General features: G+C 32.4%; 1 protein-coding gene across 1 annotated transcript in view; it reads left to right on the top strand.

Moving 5' to 3' along the window:
• LOC127848992 (insulin-like growth factor-binding protein complex acid labile subunit) overlaps positions 1-24375 on the top strand; it is a 117355-nt gene that overhangs the window by 23196 nt on the left and 69784 nt on the right. The window contains exons 2-3 of the mRNA XM_052381719.1: positions 17395-17576; positions 18614-18685. Coding sequence (XP_052237679.1) covers positions 17413-17576; positions 18614-18685 — 236 coding nt within the window. The 5' untranslated portion in view covers positions 17395-17412. The remainder of the gene's footprint in view (positions 1-17394; positions 17577-18613; positions 18686-24375) is intronic.

Consider the following 24375-nt stretch of genomic DNA (forward strand, 5'->3'; position numbering starts at 1 on the left):
AAAAAAAAGGTTACACTCCACTTAAACAAACTTATTTTCTGTCGTCTGCAATAGATTTTATTTTTCAATGTTATCATTAAATCGAACAAACTAACACTATATTTGAATGAAAATCCTCATCTGTATTTGCAGGCGAAACTGTTAAAATTCACGATGTCTCAGTAGTAATGCAATTACTCATCGTGAACTATGACATTTAACTGATCATCCGTTTTCATAGACACTCGTTTCAGTCAATAACCTTGAACAAAAATTGAGTTATTATTTTGACGTTGCATTTTTTCCATTTTTAACAATAAGCATATCATATTTTCGATTCATTTTTTATTTCTTCGAATATTTATAAGAGAAAAGCATTAAACGGAACAGTTTATTGTGGAACTATTTTGTACGTGACACAATCGGTAGTTATTCGGTCGTCAGGAATGTTATGTACATGTTGGACACCCGACTTGAATAATTATTTTGTTATGTCAATTTATCATTTGTTTTTGATAAAATGTGTTAAAGACATAATGTAAAACGAAGCAGGATAGATCGAATACATGGTTGGTGCCGAGATTGAGATAGGTAATCAAGTTTGACCAAAAACGCAACTAGGGATCGCTCAAGCTCACCTACTTTCTTTTTCAAAAGCATCTTTGGATAAACTTTTTCCACCTCGTCACCATTCATGCATTCTCTATATATTCTGTTAGATGGTTGATAAACTGGTTATCGTCATAGATGATATCGTGCCTTTTATAGTTAGATCATGTGACTGGTGAATATAAGTGCATCCAAATACCAAGTGTATAGGGGCAATGGGCCATGGTTATGAAATTTATGTACTGCCATCCTCAACGCCACGCCTTGCATGCCCCCGGATCGAATGATCGGGGAAATATTGTTTTTGGCCTGTCTGTCTATCATTCATTCATTCATTCATTTTGTGTGTCAAAACTTTAACCTTGGTCATAACTTTTGCAATATTGATATTAAGCATGCATGTGAATCTCATAGAGCTGCAAATTTTAAAAGGTGAAAAGTCAAGTTCATCCTTAAAGGTCAAAGTTCAAATATATGCCTTCAAACGGCGCAAAAGGGTGCATTGTGTTTCACAAACACAGCTCTTTTTTATATTAGCATTTTTGAAAAGTCAACAGTAAAAACATGTTACAAGTACATATATTTCATTACATGTCTCGCTCTTGTGTGTAGCTATCATTGCAATACGATTGTGTTGCACGTTATATGAACTAATTCTAACTGCATAACAAGCACGTTTGTGGAATTTGAAGTATTTCAATACCGCTCTATGACCTTATTGTGGTAAAGGTAAATTTATTATCTAAGTTTTAATCGTAAATATTATCGTCGACATTTTGATTTCTATATTTCATATAGAAACAAGGAACATGGTCATTGAAGTCGTCTACACATTAAGTTATTAAGTCAAATAAATATACTTAAATTTGTTTTATTTTTGGTATTGTTGTAGTGCGCCCAGAAAGAGCTTTTAATGCAGTATTCAAGTTATTTCGGTTATTTGTTTTTAAACAGTTGGTCTAAATTCTCATATTATGGATACTTTATTTTATACATATTGTAATCAAGACGATGATCCTCTTTAATAGGTTTATCTGGTCGATGGCTCTCCTTGATAAGCCCAGATCCAGGTAGCCTGAGGCACCTTTTCACATGGTCATTGATTTGTAATATATCACATTCCAACTAAAATAACTGAACACTTTTTAAATGTATTTTGATTTTCGACATTTAGGAGTAGATCACCAATTTATCAATTATCACTGGATGCAAGTAAAACGCATAAGTATGCCTCAGTATGTAAGACAGGTTCAATAGATAGCTTGCCAAGCCTGACTTTGTTCTAAAGAGAAAGTTAAACTCACCGATGACGTTCAAAATCAATACCAAGGACACATGTTGTAGTAAAGTACTTTCGGCAAAATATTGGAAATGACATCTTTATAAAAAATACCGTTGTGCATAAGCACGTACATGAACAATTTTGATTGGATAAGCCAAAATAATATTTTTTCATACCCGATGAACCATAGCGTATGCAACTCAACTCGTGAATAACCTTTTGATTAACATGTGGTAAAAAATAACGCAATCGTTTTGCGTAATTGTACAATATGCGGTTAAGTGGAAATAAAACAAAAACAGAAATACTATTCCTTCACAAGAATCTGTTGGAAGGATCCGTTTCGTAGCGTGTTGTTGTAATAAATTGTTATAACTTTTTAAGAATTATTAAAATCCCTATTTAATGATGAAATTGGTCTACAATCTGTGAAACCCGACGCACCGCTTAAGTTTTATTTGAACTTACCCGAAGTCTTATTCTATTTTCTTATTCTTATTTTATATAAGTAATAACACAAGTTGTTATGTTCTCATACTATACAGCCCATGTTATAGCTTGTCCAGATTTATAGTAAATATATATATATATATATATATATATATATATATATATATATATATCTATATATATATATATATATATATATATATATATATAATATATATATATTGAATATATATATATATATATCTATATATATCTATATATATAATATATATATATATATATATATATATATATATATATATATATATATATATATATATATATATACATATGCATATGCATTGTTAGTGGACTTAAATTGTAGACACGCACAATGTTAAACAATTCAGATATCTCCTAATTGACATTAAATAGAAACTCTGTTAAATTTTTGGCAAATTATAAAAATGGGCTAAAATTATTTGAAATTAAAATAAAAGTATGACTTGATATTGTATCATAAGGTTAATGCTCATATAAAGTAATGTGCCGTTTAAGTTATAATCATTTTTTCATAAAATGTCAAGTAAGTAGTAAGTAGTAATTTGACCGACGATGGGAACAGAGGACCATATTAACATTGTTTAAACGTGTATTTTACGACGCAACTTTTAATATGATCAAATTTTAACACAATAAAACCAAAATGTCAATAGAGAAATATCTCGGCTAAAATTGTGTGATAATCCTGATTTAATACAAGTTTCTTTTAACATAATATTAAATAATGCTAAATAATCCTAATATTCGTAGTATTCGTATTCAAAGTATACTAATACCAAAAAATTTATACTTATATATCGCCATAGTAATTAAAATAACTTGAAATATAAAATATTTACTGAAATGCGCTAAGTATTGATTGAGCATCAAATAAATAATTATTTAACACCTAAATAAACTACAAAAGCTAAAAAGTAAAAAAAGAAAGCATGCATGTATCAGTTTTTGTATAGATATTTTATTTATATCAATCAATGGCTTTTTTTTTATCAAGAAATGTCTAAAAAATAGTTAAACTTTCTTAATGCGATGTTGGATAAAATACGATTTTCAAATATTAAACATAGTTTAATCATTGAACTCGAAAAAAAGTTACTATATTTCAATATAAAAAAACAAATTGTTGATATCACAAACTTATTTCTTCATATCCTAAAATTAATTTCTTGATATCAGAAAATAATATATTGATGACATAAGGCTTTGCAAAAATAGACAAAGACAGGTTACAATAAAAATGTGTGGCTTACCTCATGATAACAATATTCAATGCGATATTGTGTACACACATAGAGAGAGACAAAACAACACTTATTAAATGATATCAAGAAACCGGGTATATTTGTTTCTTCAATAAATCGATTTTTTTATATCAACAAAATTATGTTTTCAAATCAATATTTTGATAAATTGATATAAACAAAAACGAGGAACTTCGAATATCAAGATTTCGATTTCTTGATATATATAAATCGATTTGTTGACATCAACAAATACGATCGCTTAACTGGTATTAAAAAGATGTGTGTACATCGCGAATTCGATTTTTCTTTGTATCAAACGTTCTATTTCTTGATATTGAGAATACTGTTTTCGATATCTTATAATATATCTTTACATAATATTTAGTTATTATATAAAAAAAAAATCTTGATATTCATAATTTGAATTATTGATAAACAAATGTCCAAACACAAGTTAAACAGCATATAGCAGTCCAATAGATAAATAAATTCGAACAGGGTCGGTTTCAGCATGATTTAATAAATATTGGTATTCTTTAATTATTTAATTATTAATTTCGATGTATTTGCTAAACTTTAAACCTGTCTATTGTTTAAATTTTCAACATTTTCAGTTATTGTTCAACATTTATATCGTGTTCGTCAATTACATTGTCTTTGTAACGAATCAACCAACGTCGCAATCCATCTTGATGATATTTTATCACTGAACTTCAAAGCAACAGACACTGTAAAACTAAATGTTCCGAAATCCGTTCGGATGTACTGGTCTTTGTGGAAGCTGTCTCCACATTTCCACCCCGATTGCCCTACATCACCTACATGCATACAATATATTTATATCATAACATCATGTGGTCCTTGCTTTTTGTATTAAAACTGTTTAAGTATTATTTCATTATTATTATATTCGTTACATTGACCACAGAATAGAAATTGATGAATTATTATTGTAATCCATTATTTTCGTATTACTGTATTTTATTTGCTCTCTCTGTAAAAAATTACCTATCTTCTAAACTATTCAATGTAACATATTTTGAGATCACATTTTAAGACGTCCCCAGAACCGCATATGTGGTCCATTCAGGGTAATTGTTATAACTTTGGTCAATAATTAATGACATTTATACCATCCATGAAAAATATTGTATCATTATGCCTGTGGAAGCCAATATGTTCATACACAATATTATTACATCCGTTCTTACCTGTGTGTATACCTTAACTGTTCTCATTGAGGGCACATATGATTTTACTATATTCGTTCAATTAGACATTATTTCCATCCTGGCCGCAAACCCAAGATGCGCTTGACCTTAAATGAACATTCAATGTGTTATCTACTGATTAAATATTTTTATATTTAATTCTAAACAGACAAATAAATACTTTACACATAAAAAAGAATAACATGAATACAAAAAAAAACGTGCAATGGAAAGCATGACTATAGAAAAGAAGCACCGCATCAATGTTCTAATGAACGATGGAATAAATAAATCTGTAGAAAAAGAATATTTGATCCAAGTAAAAACGCAAATGACTATATGCAATTATGTTGAAAAGATTCATTTGGAAACTAACGCCTAAAATGTTTCTATTTTAAAGAAGATTTTATATAAGTAGAAGGTACATTTAATAAACAATAAATAACGCTTTAGCGTTTTTATAAAACATCTTATTTTGCTTGGCAAATTTTTACGAAACGTTATTGATATGCTGATAAGGTTACACTATTTTAGAGTCGCTTCCATCATTCTTGCTCGTTGCGTCCTTTAACAGAGATTAAGAAGCTATTACTCGGGTTAGTTATCTAGCACATCTATGTTTTTAAGACAGCAGTATACTGTGAACTATATTAAGTAAACACGTAAACTATTCTTAGTGACTTGCACACTGCTGATGGTGTGTATGGATGATTTATTTGGAGTATTAACCTGATATCGGCTTCTCTCTAGTGGCTGAATAGTTTAAATTTTGAAAACCTGATTGAAACATACGCATGGGTCAAGGATATTGATAAGCGTTTTAGATTGCGCCCGATGAAACATGCACCAGCACATTCGTAGGTGAACACACACATACCCTGATCTGCATTCACGTGCTGGGCAACGCACGTGTTCTAATCTCATCCATTCACCCTGAGATTCTGACCTACATGTAGACAATATAACGATGTTTTTTTATTAAATGGTTCGTCTTTAAATGGCTAGTTAATTCACGTACATAAATACAACTTATAATTTAACATAAATATAATTGTATTGTATACATTGTACTTACATACATGTATATATATATATAATTTGGATTTATATAACCGCGATGAAGACATGGAAAGAGTGATTTACAACTTGATACAACGGTTATCAGATCTCATTTTAACATTTAAAATGCGTTGACAATTTCAGTAGGGAAACGTGCAGAAATGCATTCGTTATATATTTTTCGGGTGTAAATTACCGACAACTGCATATATCCTTGTAACAATATGCATTGGAAATATAAGGAAGCTTTCATATTTTGTCCTTTATAAATGGAATTTTCGGAAAAGGAGTGTCCTCTATTCCTTACGCGTCTTCAATACTTATTTATTTTCCGATTTTATCAATAAAGAAACGTGCTTCTTGTATTGTAATTTTCTAAGATATGGCTGTTATTTCGCTTGTTTGAATATAAAACATACATTATTTTACGCAACGAATAATCGTTAAACTGTGATTTGACTATTTGTGAACAAATACGTTAAGGTACACTTAGTGTTTGATATTTGTCTGGAAGTTTGGGGTGACATTAAAGCAAGCCAATTATTTATAACGATTCTCATATTGTCTTTATTCTTACGAGATTGGAATTCTGTTGACTTATTAAAGTGCATGTTTATATTCTCAATTTTAATCCGAAATGTGGATATGAATAACCACAGTGCCATACAATTGATTAAATTATGGTGCTATCCATCCAACAGTTTTCACGTCAACGAAACGCATACTGATCAAGTTACTCGTAGCTGTCTTTCCTGCAGAACGACATGTGTTAGATGATCTTATCTGAACTGTTTAGTGAGGATTTGCTTACCGTGTACATTTCTCTTGTACATAAGCGAGTTTACGACTCTACCTACGAAACGTATTTACGTTTTTCGGTCTAATTCTGATGGAATTTTTGTACCAGTTCTTCTTCATTTTGAACATACTTTGTTAATCAATTATTATTGTAATTACAGTCGTTCCTACGAGTTACTGCTGCGACGAGTTACACATGACATTCATTATTTAACTCAAAACAACTTTTTGTGTGCTTGTTGTATCAAAATTCAATTACCAAAACAACGCAAATATATTATAATAACTCGCCAAACAAAACAATAAAGGCGAGGCCTAATTCGTGAAAGAAACATTGTAATAGTATTATGCTTTCATTCCAAATGTTAAGTTCATACAATTACTAGTTAATATTTAATTGTTCATAATGTCGTCATTGAAATAAGTCGAAATAGTCGTAAGTATGTCTTTCGTTGTTGCTGTAGTAATAATGAAAGAAGAAGCTATATTCGTAGTAGTAATAGCACAAAAAGTAGTTGTATTTGTAATAGTAGTCGAATTAGTAGTTTAAGTGGAAGTAGTAGTTATAGTAACAGTATAATTAGAAAAAAAAGAATTAGTGGAAGAAGAAGAAGAAGTAAATTGTACTAGAAGAAACTGTACGCCTAGACGACCCATCAAACGAATACGCATAAAAAGAAGTAGTGGCAGAAGTAGTAGTGTAATTCGTAGCAGCTGTTGTTGTTTTGTAGTGTTAGAAATATTACTAGTTTTTCATGATGCAGTAATAGTAGTAGTATCAGTATGAGAAGTATAAATAGTAGTTATAAAAGTAGTAGTAGTCGAAGTCGTTGTAGAAGTCGTAGTATTAGAAGTAGTAGTCGTAGTAGTAGCAGTAGAAGTAGTATCAATATTAGAAGTATAAGAAGAAGCAATAATAGTAGTAGTAGTAAAAGTCGTTGTGGAAGTCGTAGTATTAGTAGTAGTAGTTTTAGTAGTAGTAGTAGTAGCAGCTGTTGTTGTAAAAGTAGTAGTAGTAGTAGTAGTAGTAGTAGTAGCAGAAGTATTCGAAGAAGTATTATAAGTAGTAGTAGTAGTGATAGCAGTAGTAGTACCAGAAGTAGTAGTAGTAGCAGTAATAGTAGTAGTTCTACTTAAACGAGTAGTAGTAGTAGTAGTAGTAGTAGTAGTAGTAGTAGTAGTAGTAGTAGTAGTAGTAGTAGTAGTAGTAGTAGTAGTAGTAGTAGTAGTAGTAGTAGTAGTAGTTGTAGTAGTAGTAGTAGTAGTAGTAGTCGTAGTAGTAGTAGTAGTAGTTGTAGTAGCTGTAGTAGTAGTAGTATAAGTAGTAACAGTAGTAGAAGTAGTAGTAGTAGTAGTAGAAGTAGTCGTAGTAGTAGTAGTTGTAGTAGTAGTAGTAGTAGTAGTAGCAGTAGTAGTAGTAGTAGTAGTGGTAGAAGTAGTTGTAGTAGTAGAAGTAGTAGTAGTAGTAGGAGTAGTAGTAGTAGTAGTAGTAGTAGTAGTAGTAGTAGTAGTAGTAGTAGTAGTAGTAGTAGTAGTAGTAGTAGTAGTAGTAGTAGTAGTAGTAGTAGTAGTAGTAGTTGTTGTAGTAGTAGTAGTAGTAGTAGTAGTAGTAGTAGTAGTAGTAGTAGTAGTAGTAGTAGTAGTAGAAGTAGCAGTAGTAGAAGTAGTAGTAGTAGTAGTAGTAGTAGTTGTAGTTGTAGTTGTAGTAGTAGTAGAAGTAGTAGTAGTAGTAGTAGTAGTAGTAGTAGTAGCAGTAGTAGTAGTAGAAGTAGTAGTAGTAGTAGTAGTCGTAGTAGTAGTAGTTGTTTTAATAGTAGTAGTAGTAGTAGTAGCTGAAGTAGTAGTAGTAGTAGCAGTAGTAGAAGTAGTAGTAGTAGTAGAAGTAGTCGAAGTAGTAGTAGTAGTAGAAGTAGTAGTAGTAGTAGTAGTAGTAGTAGTAGTAGTAGTAGTAGTAGTAGAAGTAGTAGTAGTCGTAGTAGTAGTAGTAGTAATAGTAGCTGTAGTAGTAATAGTAGTAGTCGTAGTAGTAGTAGTAGTAGTAGTAGTAGTAGTAAGGGTAGCAATAGCAGCATCATCAGCAGTAGTAGCAGTAGCAGTAGCAGCAGTAGTAGAAGTAGTAGTAGACGTAATCATAATTATTTTACATATAACAGACACGAACAAAGAGGGCTAAAAGTGTTATTTTGGGTGTTTTGGGCTGTGGTTAATTTGCATGTAATAGCAAACTTGAACTCGAACATATATTCCTGGGTTAGTTCATAAATTACTATAGATTGATAAAACCTTATGTTGAAATTCAAGACATGTACAATTACACGTAAAATAGTTGATTCAACGGGAAGTATTTGTAGTAACTGTCTTTTGTTTTGTGCAATCATATTATGGTTCTTTTCAAAGGGATTAGTTTCCTGTTTGTAATCCTAGCCGAAGAGGAAAACAAATGTTGACTTCGTAAACCATTTGGTTAGCAATTACACGAGCAATGTATTTGTGGTGACTGGATACTTACAACTCGAAGGGATTTGATTAAACAAAGGTACGTTGTTGGTTTTGTTCATAATTCTTAATCCAATGAAGAGAGATTATTCCAAGAATGAGATAATAATCGAACATAATATGTATGGAACATATCTGAGATTCTGATTTGGTTTGATTATTATAAAAACAACATGTTACGATACAATAAGCTATGTTGGCATTAAAACACTTGTTTAATGAATGGTTATCATTAACGTTCGACCTATGTTGTCTGCGTAACTAAACGTAGTTTGAGTTTTCTTTTTAAACCATACACGATATTTTGAGCTAATTGATAATTATTCACTGTTTTGTTATTACTGTAAATAAGCCCTTCATAATAAAGCGAGCAACTTATGGTTTTTGTACTAAGCACTTCATGTCGAGGACCTCTTTCAGTTGTTTGTTTCTTTGCATCCTCTGACAGGCTTTGTCATTTCCCTCTGCACTGTAATTTAAAGCACTTTATAAAGTTTCATTCAATCCTTTTCGAATCATACCTGCAAAATAAACTAACACGCCTCACAAGGTTATGTAAATATCTTGGGTATGATATGCACAAGAACAAAATCACCATGAACAAAATATTAAAATCTAGGTAATGGTTCTTGTCATAGCGCCCTATATCAATGCATGCGATCTTACTCTTAATCCATTATGTGCGAAAATGTGTATTTTATGCACCCTGCTGCTACGTTATGTTTTACTTATTCCTGAACCCTATTCGATATAGTACCCTCAATCAACCGTCTGTCGATTTTCGTCACTTTTTGCGCCCGCGAGGTTCTGGTCGTCGTCAATATTTCATTGCCTCTCGTTTCGCCTTAAACTGCAATTCTGAGATCTGGTCGCCCTCGTGCCCGTCCTACTTCGTCAATCAGCTGGCTCTCTTCGTCGAAGCAGTACAATGTATTTTAAGTTATAAGCCTAGCATAGATTTATGCGGCGTAATAACCGTTTTTGTTTCTCCTCTTCTGTTTATCTAATTCGTGTCCGTGAACTTTGACCTCATTAGAAAAGTTGTCTGGTACCTTTCGCGGTTGATTCATAATTAAGTATGTATTACGTTTTAACTCGGATTTAAAGTATTTCTAAATTTAATAATGTTAGTAAAATTTTAATAATCTGATTATAAAGACCCCTGTATTATTGCAAGTTGTAGTCGCACGTCCGTTACTGGCTGAGTAGATTTATGTGATGTGGGTCCGTCCGTCTGAGTTTTCTTGCTGCTCTAGGGTGTTTTCTGCGTAACACTCTGCGCAACCTCCTAAGGTAGATTTATTGCGACAATTTATGCAGCGATGAAATTAACCACCATTCAAATTTATCAATTTGTTTTAATAAAGTAAATGCAACATTTCTTCATTTGTAACATATACCAATAACTGCAGCATCTTTTTTCAGGATAAAATTTTGCAAACATGTTTTAAAAGCAGTCAAAATAAAGTTAAACAAGATCAGCAATCTGCTCTCTAGACCTACAAATAATAATGGACCATATTTATCAGCTCATGCTATGAATAGGTTGTATTGTTCATTCATGTTAAGACATGTGATTAATTGACATGTATACGCGAAAAGAATAACATTGGTTACGCTGAAAAAGGCGCTTAATTGCATCCTAGCGTACAATGTCAGCAGCATCATTTTAAGGTGCCTTTAAATGCCTTTAACCATGAGATAAAACACTGTTTCAGAAACTTCCCTACAGTGGGCCCGACTAAATAACTGTTAGGTTCGCATTTGCTTAAAATACCTTAACAAAAACGAAATAGGAAACGCTGTGTCTTGTAGTCAAAATGTGCTAAATTATTACATGCAAATCTGGTGTTGTATCTTTATTGTGCAGTATAGAATAATGCATGCACCAACTATTTAAATAGATTTGTTCTTACTAAAAATAAACACATTTTTGGTTCAGCATCTTATACGAGTTAACGTGTCAGTATCGTTTTTGCGCTTATAATAACTTTGGGCATATGGTGGAAATTTTTACATCGGTCAGTTGCAAAAATGTTATTGTGTCTTCAATGAAAAGTATCAAATATAAAACATTTATTTTCACATTAAAAACGAGAGTTCAAACAATATAAAATGAGAATAATAAAGACCATATACCGATATATGTGATGATTGGCTAACCCTGTCAAAAATGAATACATGTTCAGTCGCTGAACACTTGTTTGTTAAAACCTGGAGTGATCAACCCTGTGACACACAACATTTTTATCTTTAAGTGTTTGTAAAAAATACTTTGTTAAGTCTTTGTAGAGCGTTTTCATTTTTTGCGTATGTTTTAGATCTGATCAGTTTGTAAACTACGTTTTTATTTAAATGTATGTAGATGTACTACGACTATGTAGTGTTAAGACAAACAACCGCAATATTAGGCATAACTCTTTTATTGACAAACGTTTTCAACAACAACAAATAAAACCAATACCGTATATTTTTTTAAAGATAGTTCTTGTTTTGTTAAAATAATACGATAAAACTGTGTACATGTATGTACCCTTTAAAATATTATAGCAAAATAAATATTATACATCGTCTTGTTTTTTTAACGAGATCATTGTGTCATTGCAAAAACCTCGTTTATACTTTTATAGTACATTTTGACTGATATTCATTAACAATACGTTATAATTGAACTTTCTTTTATGTTGTCCAGTATATGTTTTTTTATTTTTCATGTAGTTCATGTTCTTTCAATACTTGTTATGTTATATAGTGTGTGCAACAAGATTACTCTTATACATTTAACATACATTTTACTAGTCATAATAGATTCGAATGAATCAAATTTAGATAAGATATTTTTTGGAAAATTAACGAATAAACTTATGCAATGTCCCTTTTTTCTTCCGAGTTTGGGACAGAAAATATTGATTTTGACAAATTGTCTGTATTGAAAGAGAATAGCTCGTACGTGTAGAACATGAAAATAAAGATGAACAACAGTATCGATTACCATATCAACAAATGTGGTGGCCGATTTGTAATATTTACTTAAAATTTAATTTCATCTGGTTTGTATACATTAGTTGTGAAGGTGAGTTACGTAATTTCAAAAAACCCTGAGGCGAACAAAAGAGATAAACTATCAAAATATTACCAGTATTTTATGGTTGCGCTAAATGTATGCATTAATATAAAAAAAACACACGTCAACGATACCCAGCTAGGTTTTGTAATGCACATATTCACAGCATTATGCGATGGGATAAATTAGAAATAAACACATGTTGTTTACTATGTTTCTTGTCATTTTAATTTCAACAGTGCTGCAATTAAAATGATTAAACAAAACATATCAAAAATGTCATTCCTGATATATTCAGACTGGCCAAAATAGAAGCAGAACATGATATGATGGACAAGAAGGTCGATTTTCTTCCGCATACACATTCATTGCCTCGAAAAACTTTAACATAGACCAAGGTTTGCCTTTTACGATGGAGACATGCCAACATTGTTTCATTTCATGCACGACAGCTGGATATTTTTCTTTCTATAAAATAAGTTAATAACGATGCTATTGCTTCTTCCAAATAAGTATGGACGCCGCCGATTTGTTTCAACCATAACGTTCCGACGTCCGAAGTTATTATGCACATGCTTTTATATTCACGATAACGAACATGTTACATTACAGAAATTTATTTTTACCTTATGTAGCCCAAAGAAAACATACTTACAATACACAAATAGGATTGATGATAAACACATGTTCTCGTTTGGTATTATGTTCACCTTAAAAATGGTGACCATATTTTTATGAATTAATTATTAGGAATGAATTAATATTTATGGATGAGTTAATACATGTTCATTTGGAATTGTTATGTTTTATTGACACCATTTAACAAACAGATTGTATAGACGAAGTATTCATATACATACTATTACTTGGTTTGAATGGTTAGCATAGGCAAGCATACTTTGTTTTATGTAAAGTACACTGATATGTTTCTTCAAGGTACTTGTTCCCAGTTCTAGACTTAATCCTGATGCTAGAAGAGTTCCTATGTGCTTAGTGCTTATTGAAATGCTCCCGAGGCCGTGTCATAACTACTATAACTTATCAGTGAATTCATTGTTAACGTCTATCCAAACCTTATTTCCATATTTTTTTATAATCCAGGCATTACCCGTGTGTAATATTTTATTTTGTTTATGGCAAGACGCTTACTATGTGCTGAAGAGCTAGCTAATAAACGGTGTTGTTGGTGTTGTTGATAATGTATTTCATTGGTTAACGGGACATTTTCACAGTCCTGGGTTCTGAGAAAATTATAGAATTACACTGACAAATATATGTTATAAACATGTTCACATTTTAAGATACTATATAATTGAAAATACGTGTCTGATATATATTAATAATGAGACTCTAAAAACATCGTCAGGAGTTTAACTTTCAGCACCATTATTTGAGCCTCGATCTGAAAATAACTTGGCTAAACGCGTCTTCGGAAAGTGTCGTCCCAGATTAATCTATGCAGTCGACACAAGCCTACTAGAAACGACACTTTCCGCTTTTATCGTTTCAATGACGTCTTCGGGACTTTTCCCAGTTCTGGGCTTCGAGAAAATAGTTCTTTTATTAAACTGAATTAAATTGTATTTATATACAATATTCATTTTTTAAGATACTATAGTAGTATCGATAACACAAGTCTTCAACATAGAGATGATTACTCTCCTTAAACATTATCAGGACACAAACTCTCGTCACCATTATTTGAGCCTCTTCAGGAAAATTAAAACTCGTGTGGAAAGTGTGGTACCAGACACAGGTCGCACAGGCTTATCAGAAAATACACTTTCGACTTTTATAGCATTTTTTCGTTTAAAGATTGTCACTTCAAGACGAAATCCAGTTTAAGCGAAAAGTGTGATCCCTGATTAGTCTGCACGGGCTAATCAAGGACGACCATTTAAGCACTTGCAGTAAGAATAGTAAGAGGCTAATTTAGTATTTAAGATAAGGCAACTTACTGAAAGTATAACTCCAGAATGATCTAGATGTTGAAATCCCCACTAATATATGGGCATAAACAAAGCAGACAAAATTGAAATTCTTTTGAAAATCGCATGCTGAACGAACAGTTTATTACAATGAAATCTTTCATCGGTGGATGCAATAGATCCACCCTGCGGTTTTAAGCATTCTCAAGATCTTCGCCCAATAAACTAAAATTGGCTTAAACCGTTTGCCAATGTTTCAATGAGACCATATGCGTTTAATGCAATCGAGCATACATGAATAAATAGATTTATTAAATAAAAAAACAGGCCAGCTAGCTACAATAGTTTCCCATCCATTCCGGTTTATACTGTTTTTTTATATCATGTGGTTTTAGTCAATACGACCATTTTATTTCTTTTCTCAGGTATTTATATATTCAACGAGTAGGCTCTTATGTTCTAAACGCACATTTAGTACTATTCAAAACCATATCCGCATCAACTAACGCAGGGTTCGATATCTGGAGGTACCGAATGTGTAAAATAAACTAAAATTGGCTTAAACCGTTTGCCAATGTTTCAATGAGACCATATGCGTTTAATGCAATCGAGCATACATGAATAAATAGATTTATTAAATAAAAAAACAGGCCAGCTAGCTACAATAGTTTCCCATCCATTCCGGTTAATACTGTTTTTTTATATCATGTGGTTTTAGTCAATACGACCATTTTATTTCTTTTCTCAGGTATTTATATATTCAACGAGTAGGCTCTTATGTTCTAAACGCACATTTAGTACTATTCAAAACCACATCCGCATCAACTAACGCAGGGTTCGATATCTGGAGGTACCGAATGTGTAAATACCAATATGGATGATTAATCTTACAGCTAAACAAGCGCCCTCCACCAAACGATAAATCATGTATCTCAACTATTCATTGATTGTTTATGTAACTGAACACTGATACAAGTATTCGCGTTCGTCATATGTTATTTTCAGGTAGAAATATTTAGATTTGTTATTTAAACAATAAATACGCATATTTTGTTTAATTATACTGTTACACGATAACAATTTATTAGTAAGGCAAGGTTTACTATAACAGCAGGTTTAGCACATCTACAAACGAACGTATGTATATCTACCTCCGTATTAAAACGTATAGGTTATATATCAATTTAAAGCTATAGTATAAAATTTAGTTGTGTCTAAATGTGTACTTAAGCACATTGGAAGAATAGTGGTTTTAGACAACACGTCTATTGAAGATACGTTCTGAACGATCTGAAACGAATATTGAAAAGCCGGATCGATTTGCAGATCTTCATTTAAACCCACCATTGTTGTCATTTTGGCGATAGGCATAGACACTTATGGAAATTACAAAATGACTTTGTAAAATAACTTTGTTTGAAATGTCGCACGTTCCTTAAGACCTCAGAGAGTCAGTGAATGGATTCACACTTTACCAAAAAGACTTAGGTTTGTTTTATTTGTAAGTCTGATGATTATTTGATATTAAAATATCTTACCAATTTTAATGGGTTTAGTTTGGCATTTTTATAGTATGACTAAAATCTATAATTGCACAACAATCGCGGACTGTCTTATGTTAAGTAATTCTTATTTTATTTGTCTTATGTTAAGTAATTCTTATTTTATTTTTAATGTCATATTTTGTATGTATATGCATTATGTTTTAAGAACATTTACATACGTTTAATTAGATCTTCAAAACGACCTAAATTCATATAGAAGTCGTTCTTTCAATAGTATCGATACTGTTCATATGGCTTTAGCCCAATATTTATTGGAATTCATTTATCAATATTATTTTGATCCTCAAGTTTTAGTCACCACAAAAACGCATAATAATTATTACGAGTGGTTTTTCGATAAGACTTATCTCTGCATATAATATTTAAGTAAACATATCAATTATCTTGACCGTACTTCATCGTTAAAGTCCGAATGCGAGGTTGAACTGGTAAAATTGCTTTTTTAATCCAGAATTGGGGAATAAAAAATAAATAATACGACAGTCTTAATGCCATATTCAATTAACGAATTTATTGTATTAAGAGGATAATGATTTCCAACATCGATTGCAATCTTTTCATCATAATCCAAGTAGAGAAATGTAGTTCGCAACAATGACTTGGCTCAGTGCCCGCAAATTGTACTGGAATGCCTATTACTAACATTTTCATTGATACAAAAGCACATGCATATAATGATTATTCGAACAACGATAGTCTAAACACGGATTAACCGAAACAAAAACCGAAACCGTAATTTCATAAGTTGGAGTGGTTCAAGATTAGTTTTCCACTCAATGTTGTTCTTTTAGTTGTTAATGAAAGTGCGAACGTTCCTATTTTTTTCTTTACATTCAAAGCTTAAAGGAGTAGAGTAAACCTAATGCTACCGATAAAGGTAGTTCTTTAATATTTTTTGTTATTGGTCGTTACTATAGGAAATACACTCCCTTAAATAACGATCCGTTCCAAAAAATCCCTTGGGAATAGTCCTCTTTGCTCACGAATGGGCATTGAAATTGCCAACAAATCCCCTCTACATTGTCAGCACAACAAACCTGTTTGGAAAAATATGTTTGGAAATATCCTGTGTCTTCTTGCGAGAACAACTTACTATTTTGGAGTAAATGCCTTACACTTGAGAAAAACAAAAGTATTTCTTAATGTCCAACGATGTATATATATCGTCTTGTCAAAACGTTAAGCATAATAACTTGGCATAGCCAAAACTATTTGAAGTTTTCGATTGTCCTTCTGCTGTGGTTGCTGTTTTTCGTCTTTCCACTCAGTCCGACGTTTGTTCTGCTCTAACTCGGAAGATTCTGGATACCGACATGAAAATAACTATGATATTTCTATCTTTGATTATTTATCCGATAAATAAATACGGTGTTTACTCGCGAACGATTATTCCTTTAGTGACTCGAGAATGCCCTGTTTCTAGCTACTGTGACAATCTATTGGGAATAACACATATACGTGCTAAGATATTTGCAATATATGTTCAAATTTTTTAAGAATACAAAATGTTTCAACGAGAGTGAAAAAAGTGTGAATACGCTGACAATAATACCTTTAACAGTTATTGAAAGTTTCTTCAATTGACAGTTTACGTTGTCTTTATTTTTATCATTTGCATAGTTTAAAATAGTAATACTATCTTAATCTCGCACATTGATTGTTAATAGATAACACCACATACTACAATGTCCACGTGCAAAGCGTTCGTGTTGGCGGTGATTCTTGCGCTGTGCACGGGTATCTCGGGGGGCCAGTGTCCAGCGAATTGTAATTGCACCGGAACTGCCGTAAGATGCATGGGACAACAACTGTCGACCATACCCCTTTCCCTACCGGACGCTACCCTCTTGTAGGTACCGAAACAATGTATCAGCTGCGAGTTTTATAAGTATTTCTGTTTGTCTGTATTTCCGACCAAATGTCTGTCTATCTGTCTAACTTTCTGTTGTCTGTCTATCTGTCTTACTTTCTGTCTCTCTGACTGTCTGTGTGTGTGTGTCTGTATTTGTGTCTGTCTGTTTGTCTGTCTGTTTGTCTGTCTGTTTGTCTGTCTGTTTGTATGTCTTTATGTCTGTCTTGATGTCTGTGTGGATGTCTACCTGCCTGTCTGTATGACTTTCTGTAACATCATCATCATCATCATCATCATCATCATCATCATCATCATCATCATCATCATCATCATCATCATCATCATCATCATCATCATTATCGTCATCGTCATCGCCATCATCGTTATCGTCATCGCCATCATCATCATCATCATCATCATCATCATCATCATCATCATCATCATCATCATCATCATCATCATCATCATCATCATCATCATCATCATCACCACCATTATCATCATCATCATCATCATCATCATCATCATCATCATCATCAATATACAAATGAAATTATCAGTAAAAATAATCATCATTCTGTTCTTCTTCATAATCATCATCTTCTTCTTCTTCTGTGTCTCCTTCTCCATATTAATTATCATCATCATCTTAATAACCATCATCTTCATCTTAAGTATAAGCATGATGTTTACTTGTGTTGCGAGTTGCTATTATTCCGTAAGCGTTCAGAAAAGTGTGTCCATGTGTAACATATCAGTGTGTGGTCTGCGAGATTTGAATGAAAAACTATCTTTGCTGTTTTTCATTGTCTTTTGAGTCCCCTCTCGACAGCGAGGATTTCCTCATTTCCACGCTTTCTGGGAAAAGTACTGCAATATTCTTGTTGTTTCTACGAGTTGTTTGACTATTGTCTCTCCTTTATACAGACATAATCAAATGCATGCTAACACATGTTTTGCTCATTTAAAAAAGAATTGTTTCGTAGAATTATAATCATGGTTTATTATTTCTTTTTTCTGTGTTTGTGTTCCAGGGATCTATCCAACAATATGCTCGCATCACTACCCGACGATGCGTTCAAAGATTGGCCAAATCTAACGGAACTGTAAGACATTTTCATAGATCTTACAAAGTAAATAAAAAACAAAGTGAAGTAAATATTTTTTCTATTTTTTTAAGAACTGTTGCATCACAGTATGTCATTTTCATTACTGTATATTGGTCTTAAATACAACATACATGATAACATGACATTTTACCTGCGAAACCGAAATTTTGCAGAGTAAAGTATTCTTTTATCTTTATTTTTTAAAGTATCTTTTAAATATGCCTATAACGAAAACACCTATTGGATATAAACGTTTTATGAACAGTACCTGATTATCTTCGCTTAAAAATTACTGTGTTTTTAATTAAGGAAATTGTGTGTTAAATTTTAATTTGAGTTTTACCTTTTTTCATCGGATTGTTATTTTTCCTGGTGATTTTATGATTGTATTATAGGATATTTCCCCCACTTAATGCATGTAACACCTGCCGATAGATGTTAAATTTTGTCAAGTAGGCTTTTTATTTATAGTTAATCATTTTAAGCAGTATCGATTTACCTGTGTTAATTATCGTTTGAAAGATATTGATGGAAAACAATTTTAAATCGAGATAACATCTTCTTAGAAAAAGTTGTATTTCATTGCATATATGCCACGATTAACTTGATTTAGTTATAAACATATTATTGCTGAATATTTTCTTTTTAATAATATTTTTATAACAATTTTAATTTCCCGATATTATTTTTTCCCATTAAACATGGGGAATAAACTGGATGGTAAAGTAACCCGCCTTTTAAAACGGTAAAAAATCTTATACTTAAGAGTGGTGGAACTTATTACTAGCAATTGAACCTGTGTTCCTGGATATTTTGAATAATGTTTACACATACTCGAAGATTTAAAGCCTTTTAAATATGTTTTTTTTTTAATTTTGAAAATTTAAAAACCTGCGACGCAACTTACTTAAACGTATGTCCGCTTGAATCATGCACATTATTTACTCAAATGAAAAATCACGTGAACTTGCGCACCTGGATATTTGGGTGCATTTGTTTTGCATTTATCTTTACTGACTACACAAATGGAAGTATATGGTGACCAAAGAACTCAATCTTATAAAATAAGTCTGCATTTTAATAATAATTACAATAAATTGTTTTCCCTATAGAATATGTTGGCTTATGAGAACTAACAACCATACTGTGTTTCAGTGTGAACTAATACGAGAAGTTTAACAACAACCAATTGGTTTAAATAAAAGTATTTTCCTACAATACTTTTTTTAACAAAATAAGAACATTTTGTCAGTGCAACTTGTTTTAAATGTGTTTTTGCAGCGCGTCTTGCCTAGACTTAAATCATTTTATGTAATATGTTTGCAAATCATTAAATATGTATATATACATGCCGTCATATTAATGTGGTTAATGATGTAAAATACTATCTTTCTGATTGTATTTACCGTGATAATTTATTACTAAACAACAAACGATATTTGAACTAAATAGCGCTTCTTTTCAGTAAATATAATTTGTAAAAGACTAAAGGTAAGTCTGAATAAACTGCAAGCAGTTATGTACTGTAAAATAGATAGCAGTAAGATTTTAGCTATTTTTTTTTAGTATTTTCAATTGTGTTTTTAGCTCACCTGATTGCTCAAGTGAGCTTTTGTGATCGATCTTTGTCCGTCGTCCGTCCGTCCGTCGTCCGTCCACATGTGTTTGTAAACACTATAGAGGCCACATGTCTTGTCCGATCTTCATGAAACTTGGTCAGAAGATTTTTCGTATCGATCGAGTACGAAACTGGGTCATGCTGGGTCCAAAATTGGGTCACCAGGTCAAAAAAGAAAAATCTTGTAAACCCTGTAGAAGTCACATGTCATGCCCAATCTTCATGTAACTTTGTCAAAATATTTGTTTAAATGATATGTTGGTTGAGTACAAACGTGGTTCTGGAACGTTGAAAAACATGGCCGCCAGTGGGCGGGTCAGTTTTCAGAAAAACCTCGTTAACACTTTAGAAGTCAAAATGTTTGCCCAATCATCATGAAACTTGGTCAAAACATTGGTTTTATTGATATCTCGGACGAGTTCGAAAATGGTCCAGATCGGTGAAAACACATGGCGACCAGGGGGCGGGTCAGTATTCTATATATGTTTATAGCGAATACATGTGAACACTCTAGAAGTCACATATTTGGTCCTATCTTCATGACATTTGGTAGAACATTTGTTTCCAATATACGTGAGTTCAGTTTGATAATGGTTCCGGCCTGTTGAAAAACATGGCTGCCAGGTGGACGGGGCAGTTTTCCTTATATTTATATAGTAAAACATGCTTGTGAACAGTCAAGAAGTCATATTTTTTCCCCATCATCCTCAAACTTTGTCAAAACATTCGTTTAATTAATATTTCGGGAAGAGTTCGAAATGGTCTAGATCGGTGAATAAACATGGCCGCCATAGGCGGGGCATTTTTGTCTATATGTATATAGTAAAAACTTGTTAACTCTCTAGAAGTCATATTTCTGGCCCAATTTTCATGAAATTTGGTCAAAACATTTATTTTCTCAGATACGAGAGTTGAGTTTGAAAATGGTTTCAGTCCGTTGAAAAACATGGCTGCCGGGAGGTGGACGCATTTTCATTATATTAATATATTTAAAAAAAGATTGTGAACACTCTCGAAGTCACATTTGTTTGCCCAATCATCATGAAACTTAGTGAAAATATTGGTTTTATTTATATTTCAGATGTGTTCGAAAATGGTCCCGATCGGTCTTAAAACATCGCCGCCAGGGGGGTGGGACATTTTTCCTTATATGAATCTATAGAAACCTTGTGAACACTCTAGAAGTGTGAAACTTAGTCAAGACATTGGTGTTATTGATATCTCGGACAAGTTGGAAAATGGCTCAGATCAATAAAAAAAAACACTTTTTAGCTCATCAGATTGCTCAGGTGAGGTTTTAGGATCGGTCCTTCTCCGTCGTCCGTCCGTCCACATTTGGTGTGTAAACACTCAAGCATTCACAATTCTCCAGCATTCTTTTCAAAGTTTCTGAGAAGCTATATGGCCACAAGATCTCATTCCAGTTTGATAATGAGCAAAATCAAATAGTAAATACCAGAATTATTGCCCTTAGATTGTCAAATGTTCATTTTATTATACAAAGTCCTAGTAAATACTCTAGAGGTCACAATTTTGTTAAAGATTTTATGAATCTTGGTCATTATATTTATAATAAAGATTTGTTTAATCAAAGTTTGACGTTTGGTCATGAGGTCACCAGGTCAAATCTCACAAAAACCAAATAAACACTCATAATGTGGGGACAAAATCTAGGTCATGGTGTCTAGTCTTATAAAAACCTTGTAAACACACTAGAGGCCATAGTTTTGTACCAATAATGATGATACTTGACCAGGATGTTTTTCTTGATGATATCTAGGCAAAACTTGACATTGGGTCATGTGGGGTCAAAATCTTGGTCACGAGGTCCGAATCTAACAAAAACCTTGTAAAAACATGTGGAATTATCATTTCTTGCACATGTTTGCATTGCAAAAAAGCATGCAAATGGGCAGTACTCAATCAGAATTAATCATATGGTCACATTGCCAAAATAAACAGATGAGAACCAATCTAATATGCTCTAGAGCATTGAATTTTCAAATAAGCAATTAACAAGGCATTGTAAAAAAAGGTGAGCAAACTAGTGGCATATTGGCCCTCTTGTTATTGATAAAGTACTTGTATTTAGAGTTTATAAAGTGTTCCTAAGTTAAATGCCAGACGAATGCGAAATAATCAAGTTATCGCGATATTTGAAAGTGATGCTGTGCAAAAACATAGATGATGATGGTGATTATGATATGGTTTTTGTTATTGTGTTTTATGAGGACTTTTTTATGACGTTACATTTTTATACAATACGAAATTTCTGCTGAACTCCAGTGCTCTACGAAACAAATAAACTTAAATTGAAACAAATTTGATAATGGTATGTAAAGTATTGAACACAGACATGTTGAGCTATATATATCTTTATTCAGAAGAGTATCCAAGGGACATAAATCTTGTACAACACTATATAGACGGGTAACTATATATACACATTTCAATTTAACATATATAACATCCCTCTATTTTAGAAATTCAAGAAATAATACATTGTTTCCAAAGGTTTAGAAAGTATAGTACATAGCCATAAGACTGTTCTTACTAAAACATACAACCTTCCATACGAATGTTCACTTTTACTGTGGACTTAATATTTTAAAATAAATCTCACCAACTATGTATACATTTGCTCATTTTAAGTTATAAATTGAATATGTAACTAGGTATATCTCACAAAGTGTGTGATAATTTTAACTTAAGATGACCATAACTCTTGAAACTATTTCAACTTTATCGTCTGTTCATGACATTGTCTTTCCTCCTTTCTTCTTCTCATTCCTGAATAAACTCTTCTTCATTACTCTTTAGTGAGCACTATAATGTACTTTAATCAATTTACTGACATTACACTGGTCTCCAATAACTTTGATTAAATGAATTTAAATACACTTATGTAACTGACTTAGATCTAACTATTTTAACTGTCTCATTACAATGATTTATATTAAATTGAATGTATTTACACATACACTTCTGTGATTGAATTACACTTATAAAGGTTGAACTTCGCTGGCATCTTCACATGTCTGCCAGAACGAGTTTAATGCTGTGAAGATTCCGTAGTCGTCTGCATATTTTATGTACGCGCTTCCTGACCGGATGTCGGATTCTGCACCTCTGGTCCAGCCTTAGATGAGTCATTTTCAGTCTGATTGGATCTGAACAGATCTCCAATCTGTTGATATGTTTGAAAAAAAAACAAACTAGCCTATGTTGCTTTCAATCAACTGAGGTTTATGTGCAACTTCTGTGCTTTCTCAGTTTCGACCACATAATTATGATCGATGTTATGCGTGTTTTTCACCACCTTTCCAGAAATAAAGTCATTTTTAGCTCATCTATTTTTTGAAAAAAAAATATGAGCTATTGTCATCACCTTGGCGTCGGCGTCGGCGTCGGCGTCGGCGTCTGCGTCGGCGTCGGCGTCGGCGTCCGGTTAAGTTTTGCGTTTAAGTCCACTTTTCTCAGAAAGTATCAATGCTATTGCATTCAAACTTGGTACACTTACTTACTATCATGAGGGGACTGGGCAGGCAAAGTAAGATAACTCTGGCGTGCATTTTGACTGAATTATGTGCCCTTTTTATACTTAGAAAATTGAAAATTTTGGTTAAGTTTTGCGTTTAGGTCCACTTTTTTCAGAAAGTATCAATGCTATTGCATTCAAACTTGGTACACTTACTAACTATCATGAGGGGACTGGGCACGCAAAGTTAGATAACTCTGGCGTGCATTTTGACAGAATTATGTGCCCTTTTTATACTTAGAAAATTGAAAATTTTGGTTGAGTTTTGTGTTAAGGTCCATTTTATTCCTTAAGTATCAAAGCTATTGCTTTCATACTTGCAACACTTACTAACTACCGTAAGGGGACTGTGCAGGCAAAGTTATGTAACTCTGACTGGCATTTGGACGGAATTATGGGCCCTTTATACTTAGAAAATTGAAAGTTTGGTTAAGTTTTGTGTTTTGGTCCACTTTACCCCTAAAGTATCATAGATATTGCTATCATACTTGGAACACTCGCAAACTATCATAAGGGTACAGTAAAAGGACA

This window comes from Dreissena polymorpha, chromosome 10 (assembly GCF_020536995.1).
Source record: "Dreissena polymorpha isolate Duluth1 chromosome 10, UMN_Dpol_1.0, whole genome shotgun sequence".
In the NCBI taxonomy this organism is placed as follows: Eukaryota; Metazoa; Mollusca; class Bivalvia; order Myida; family Dreissenidae; genus Dreissena; species Dreissena polymorpha.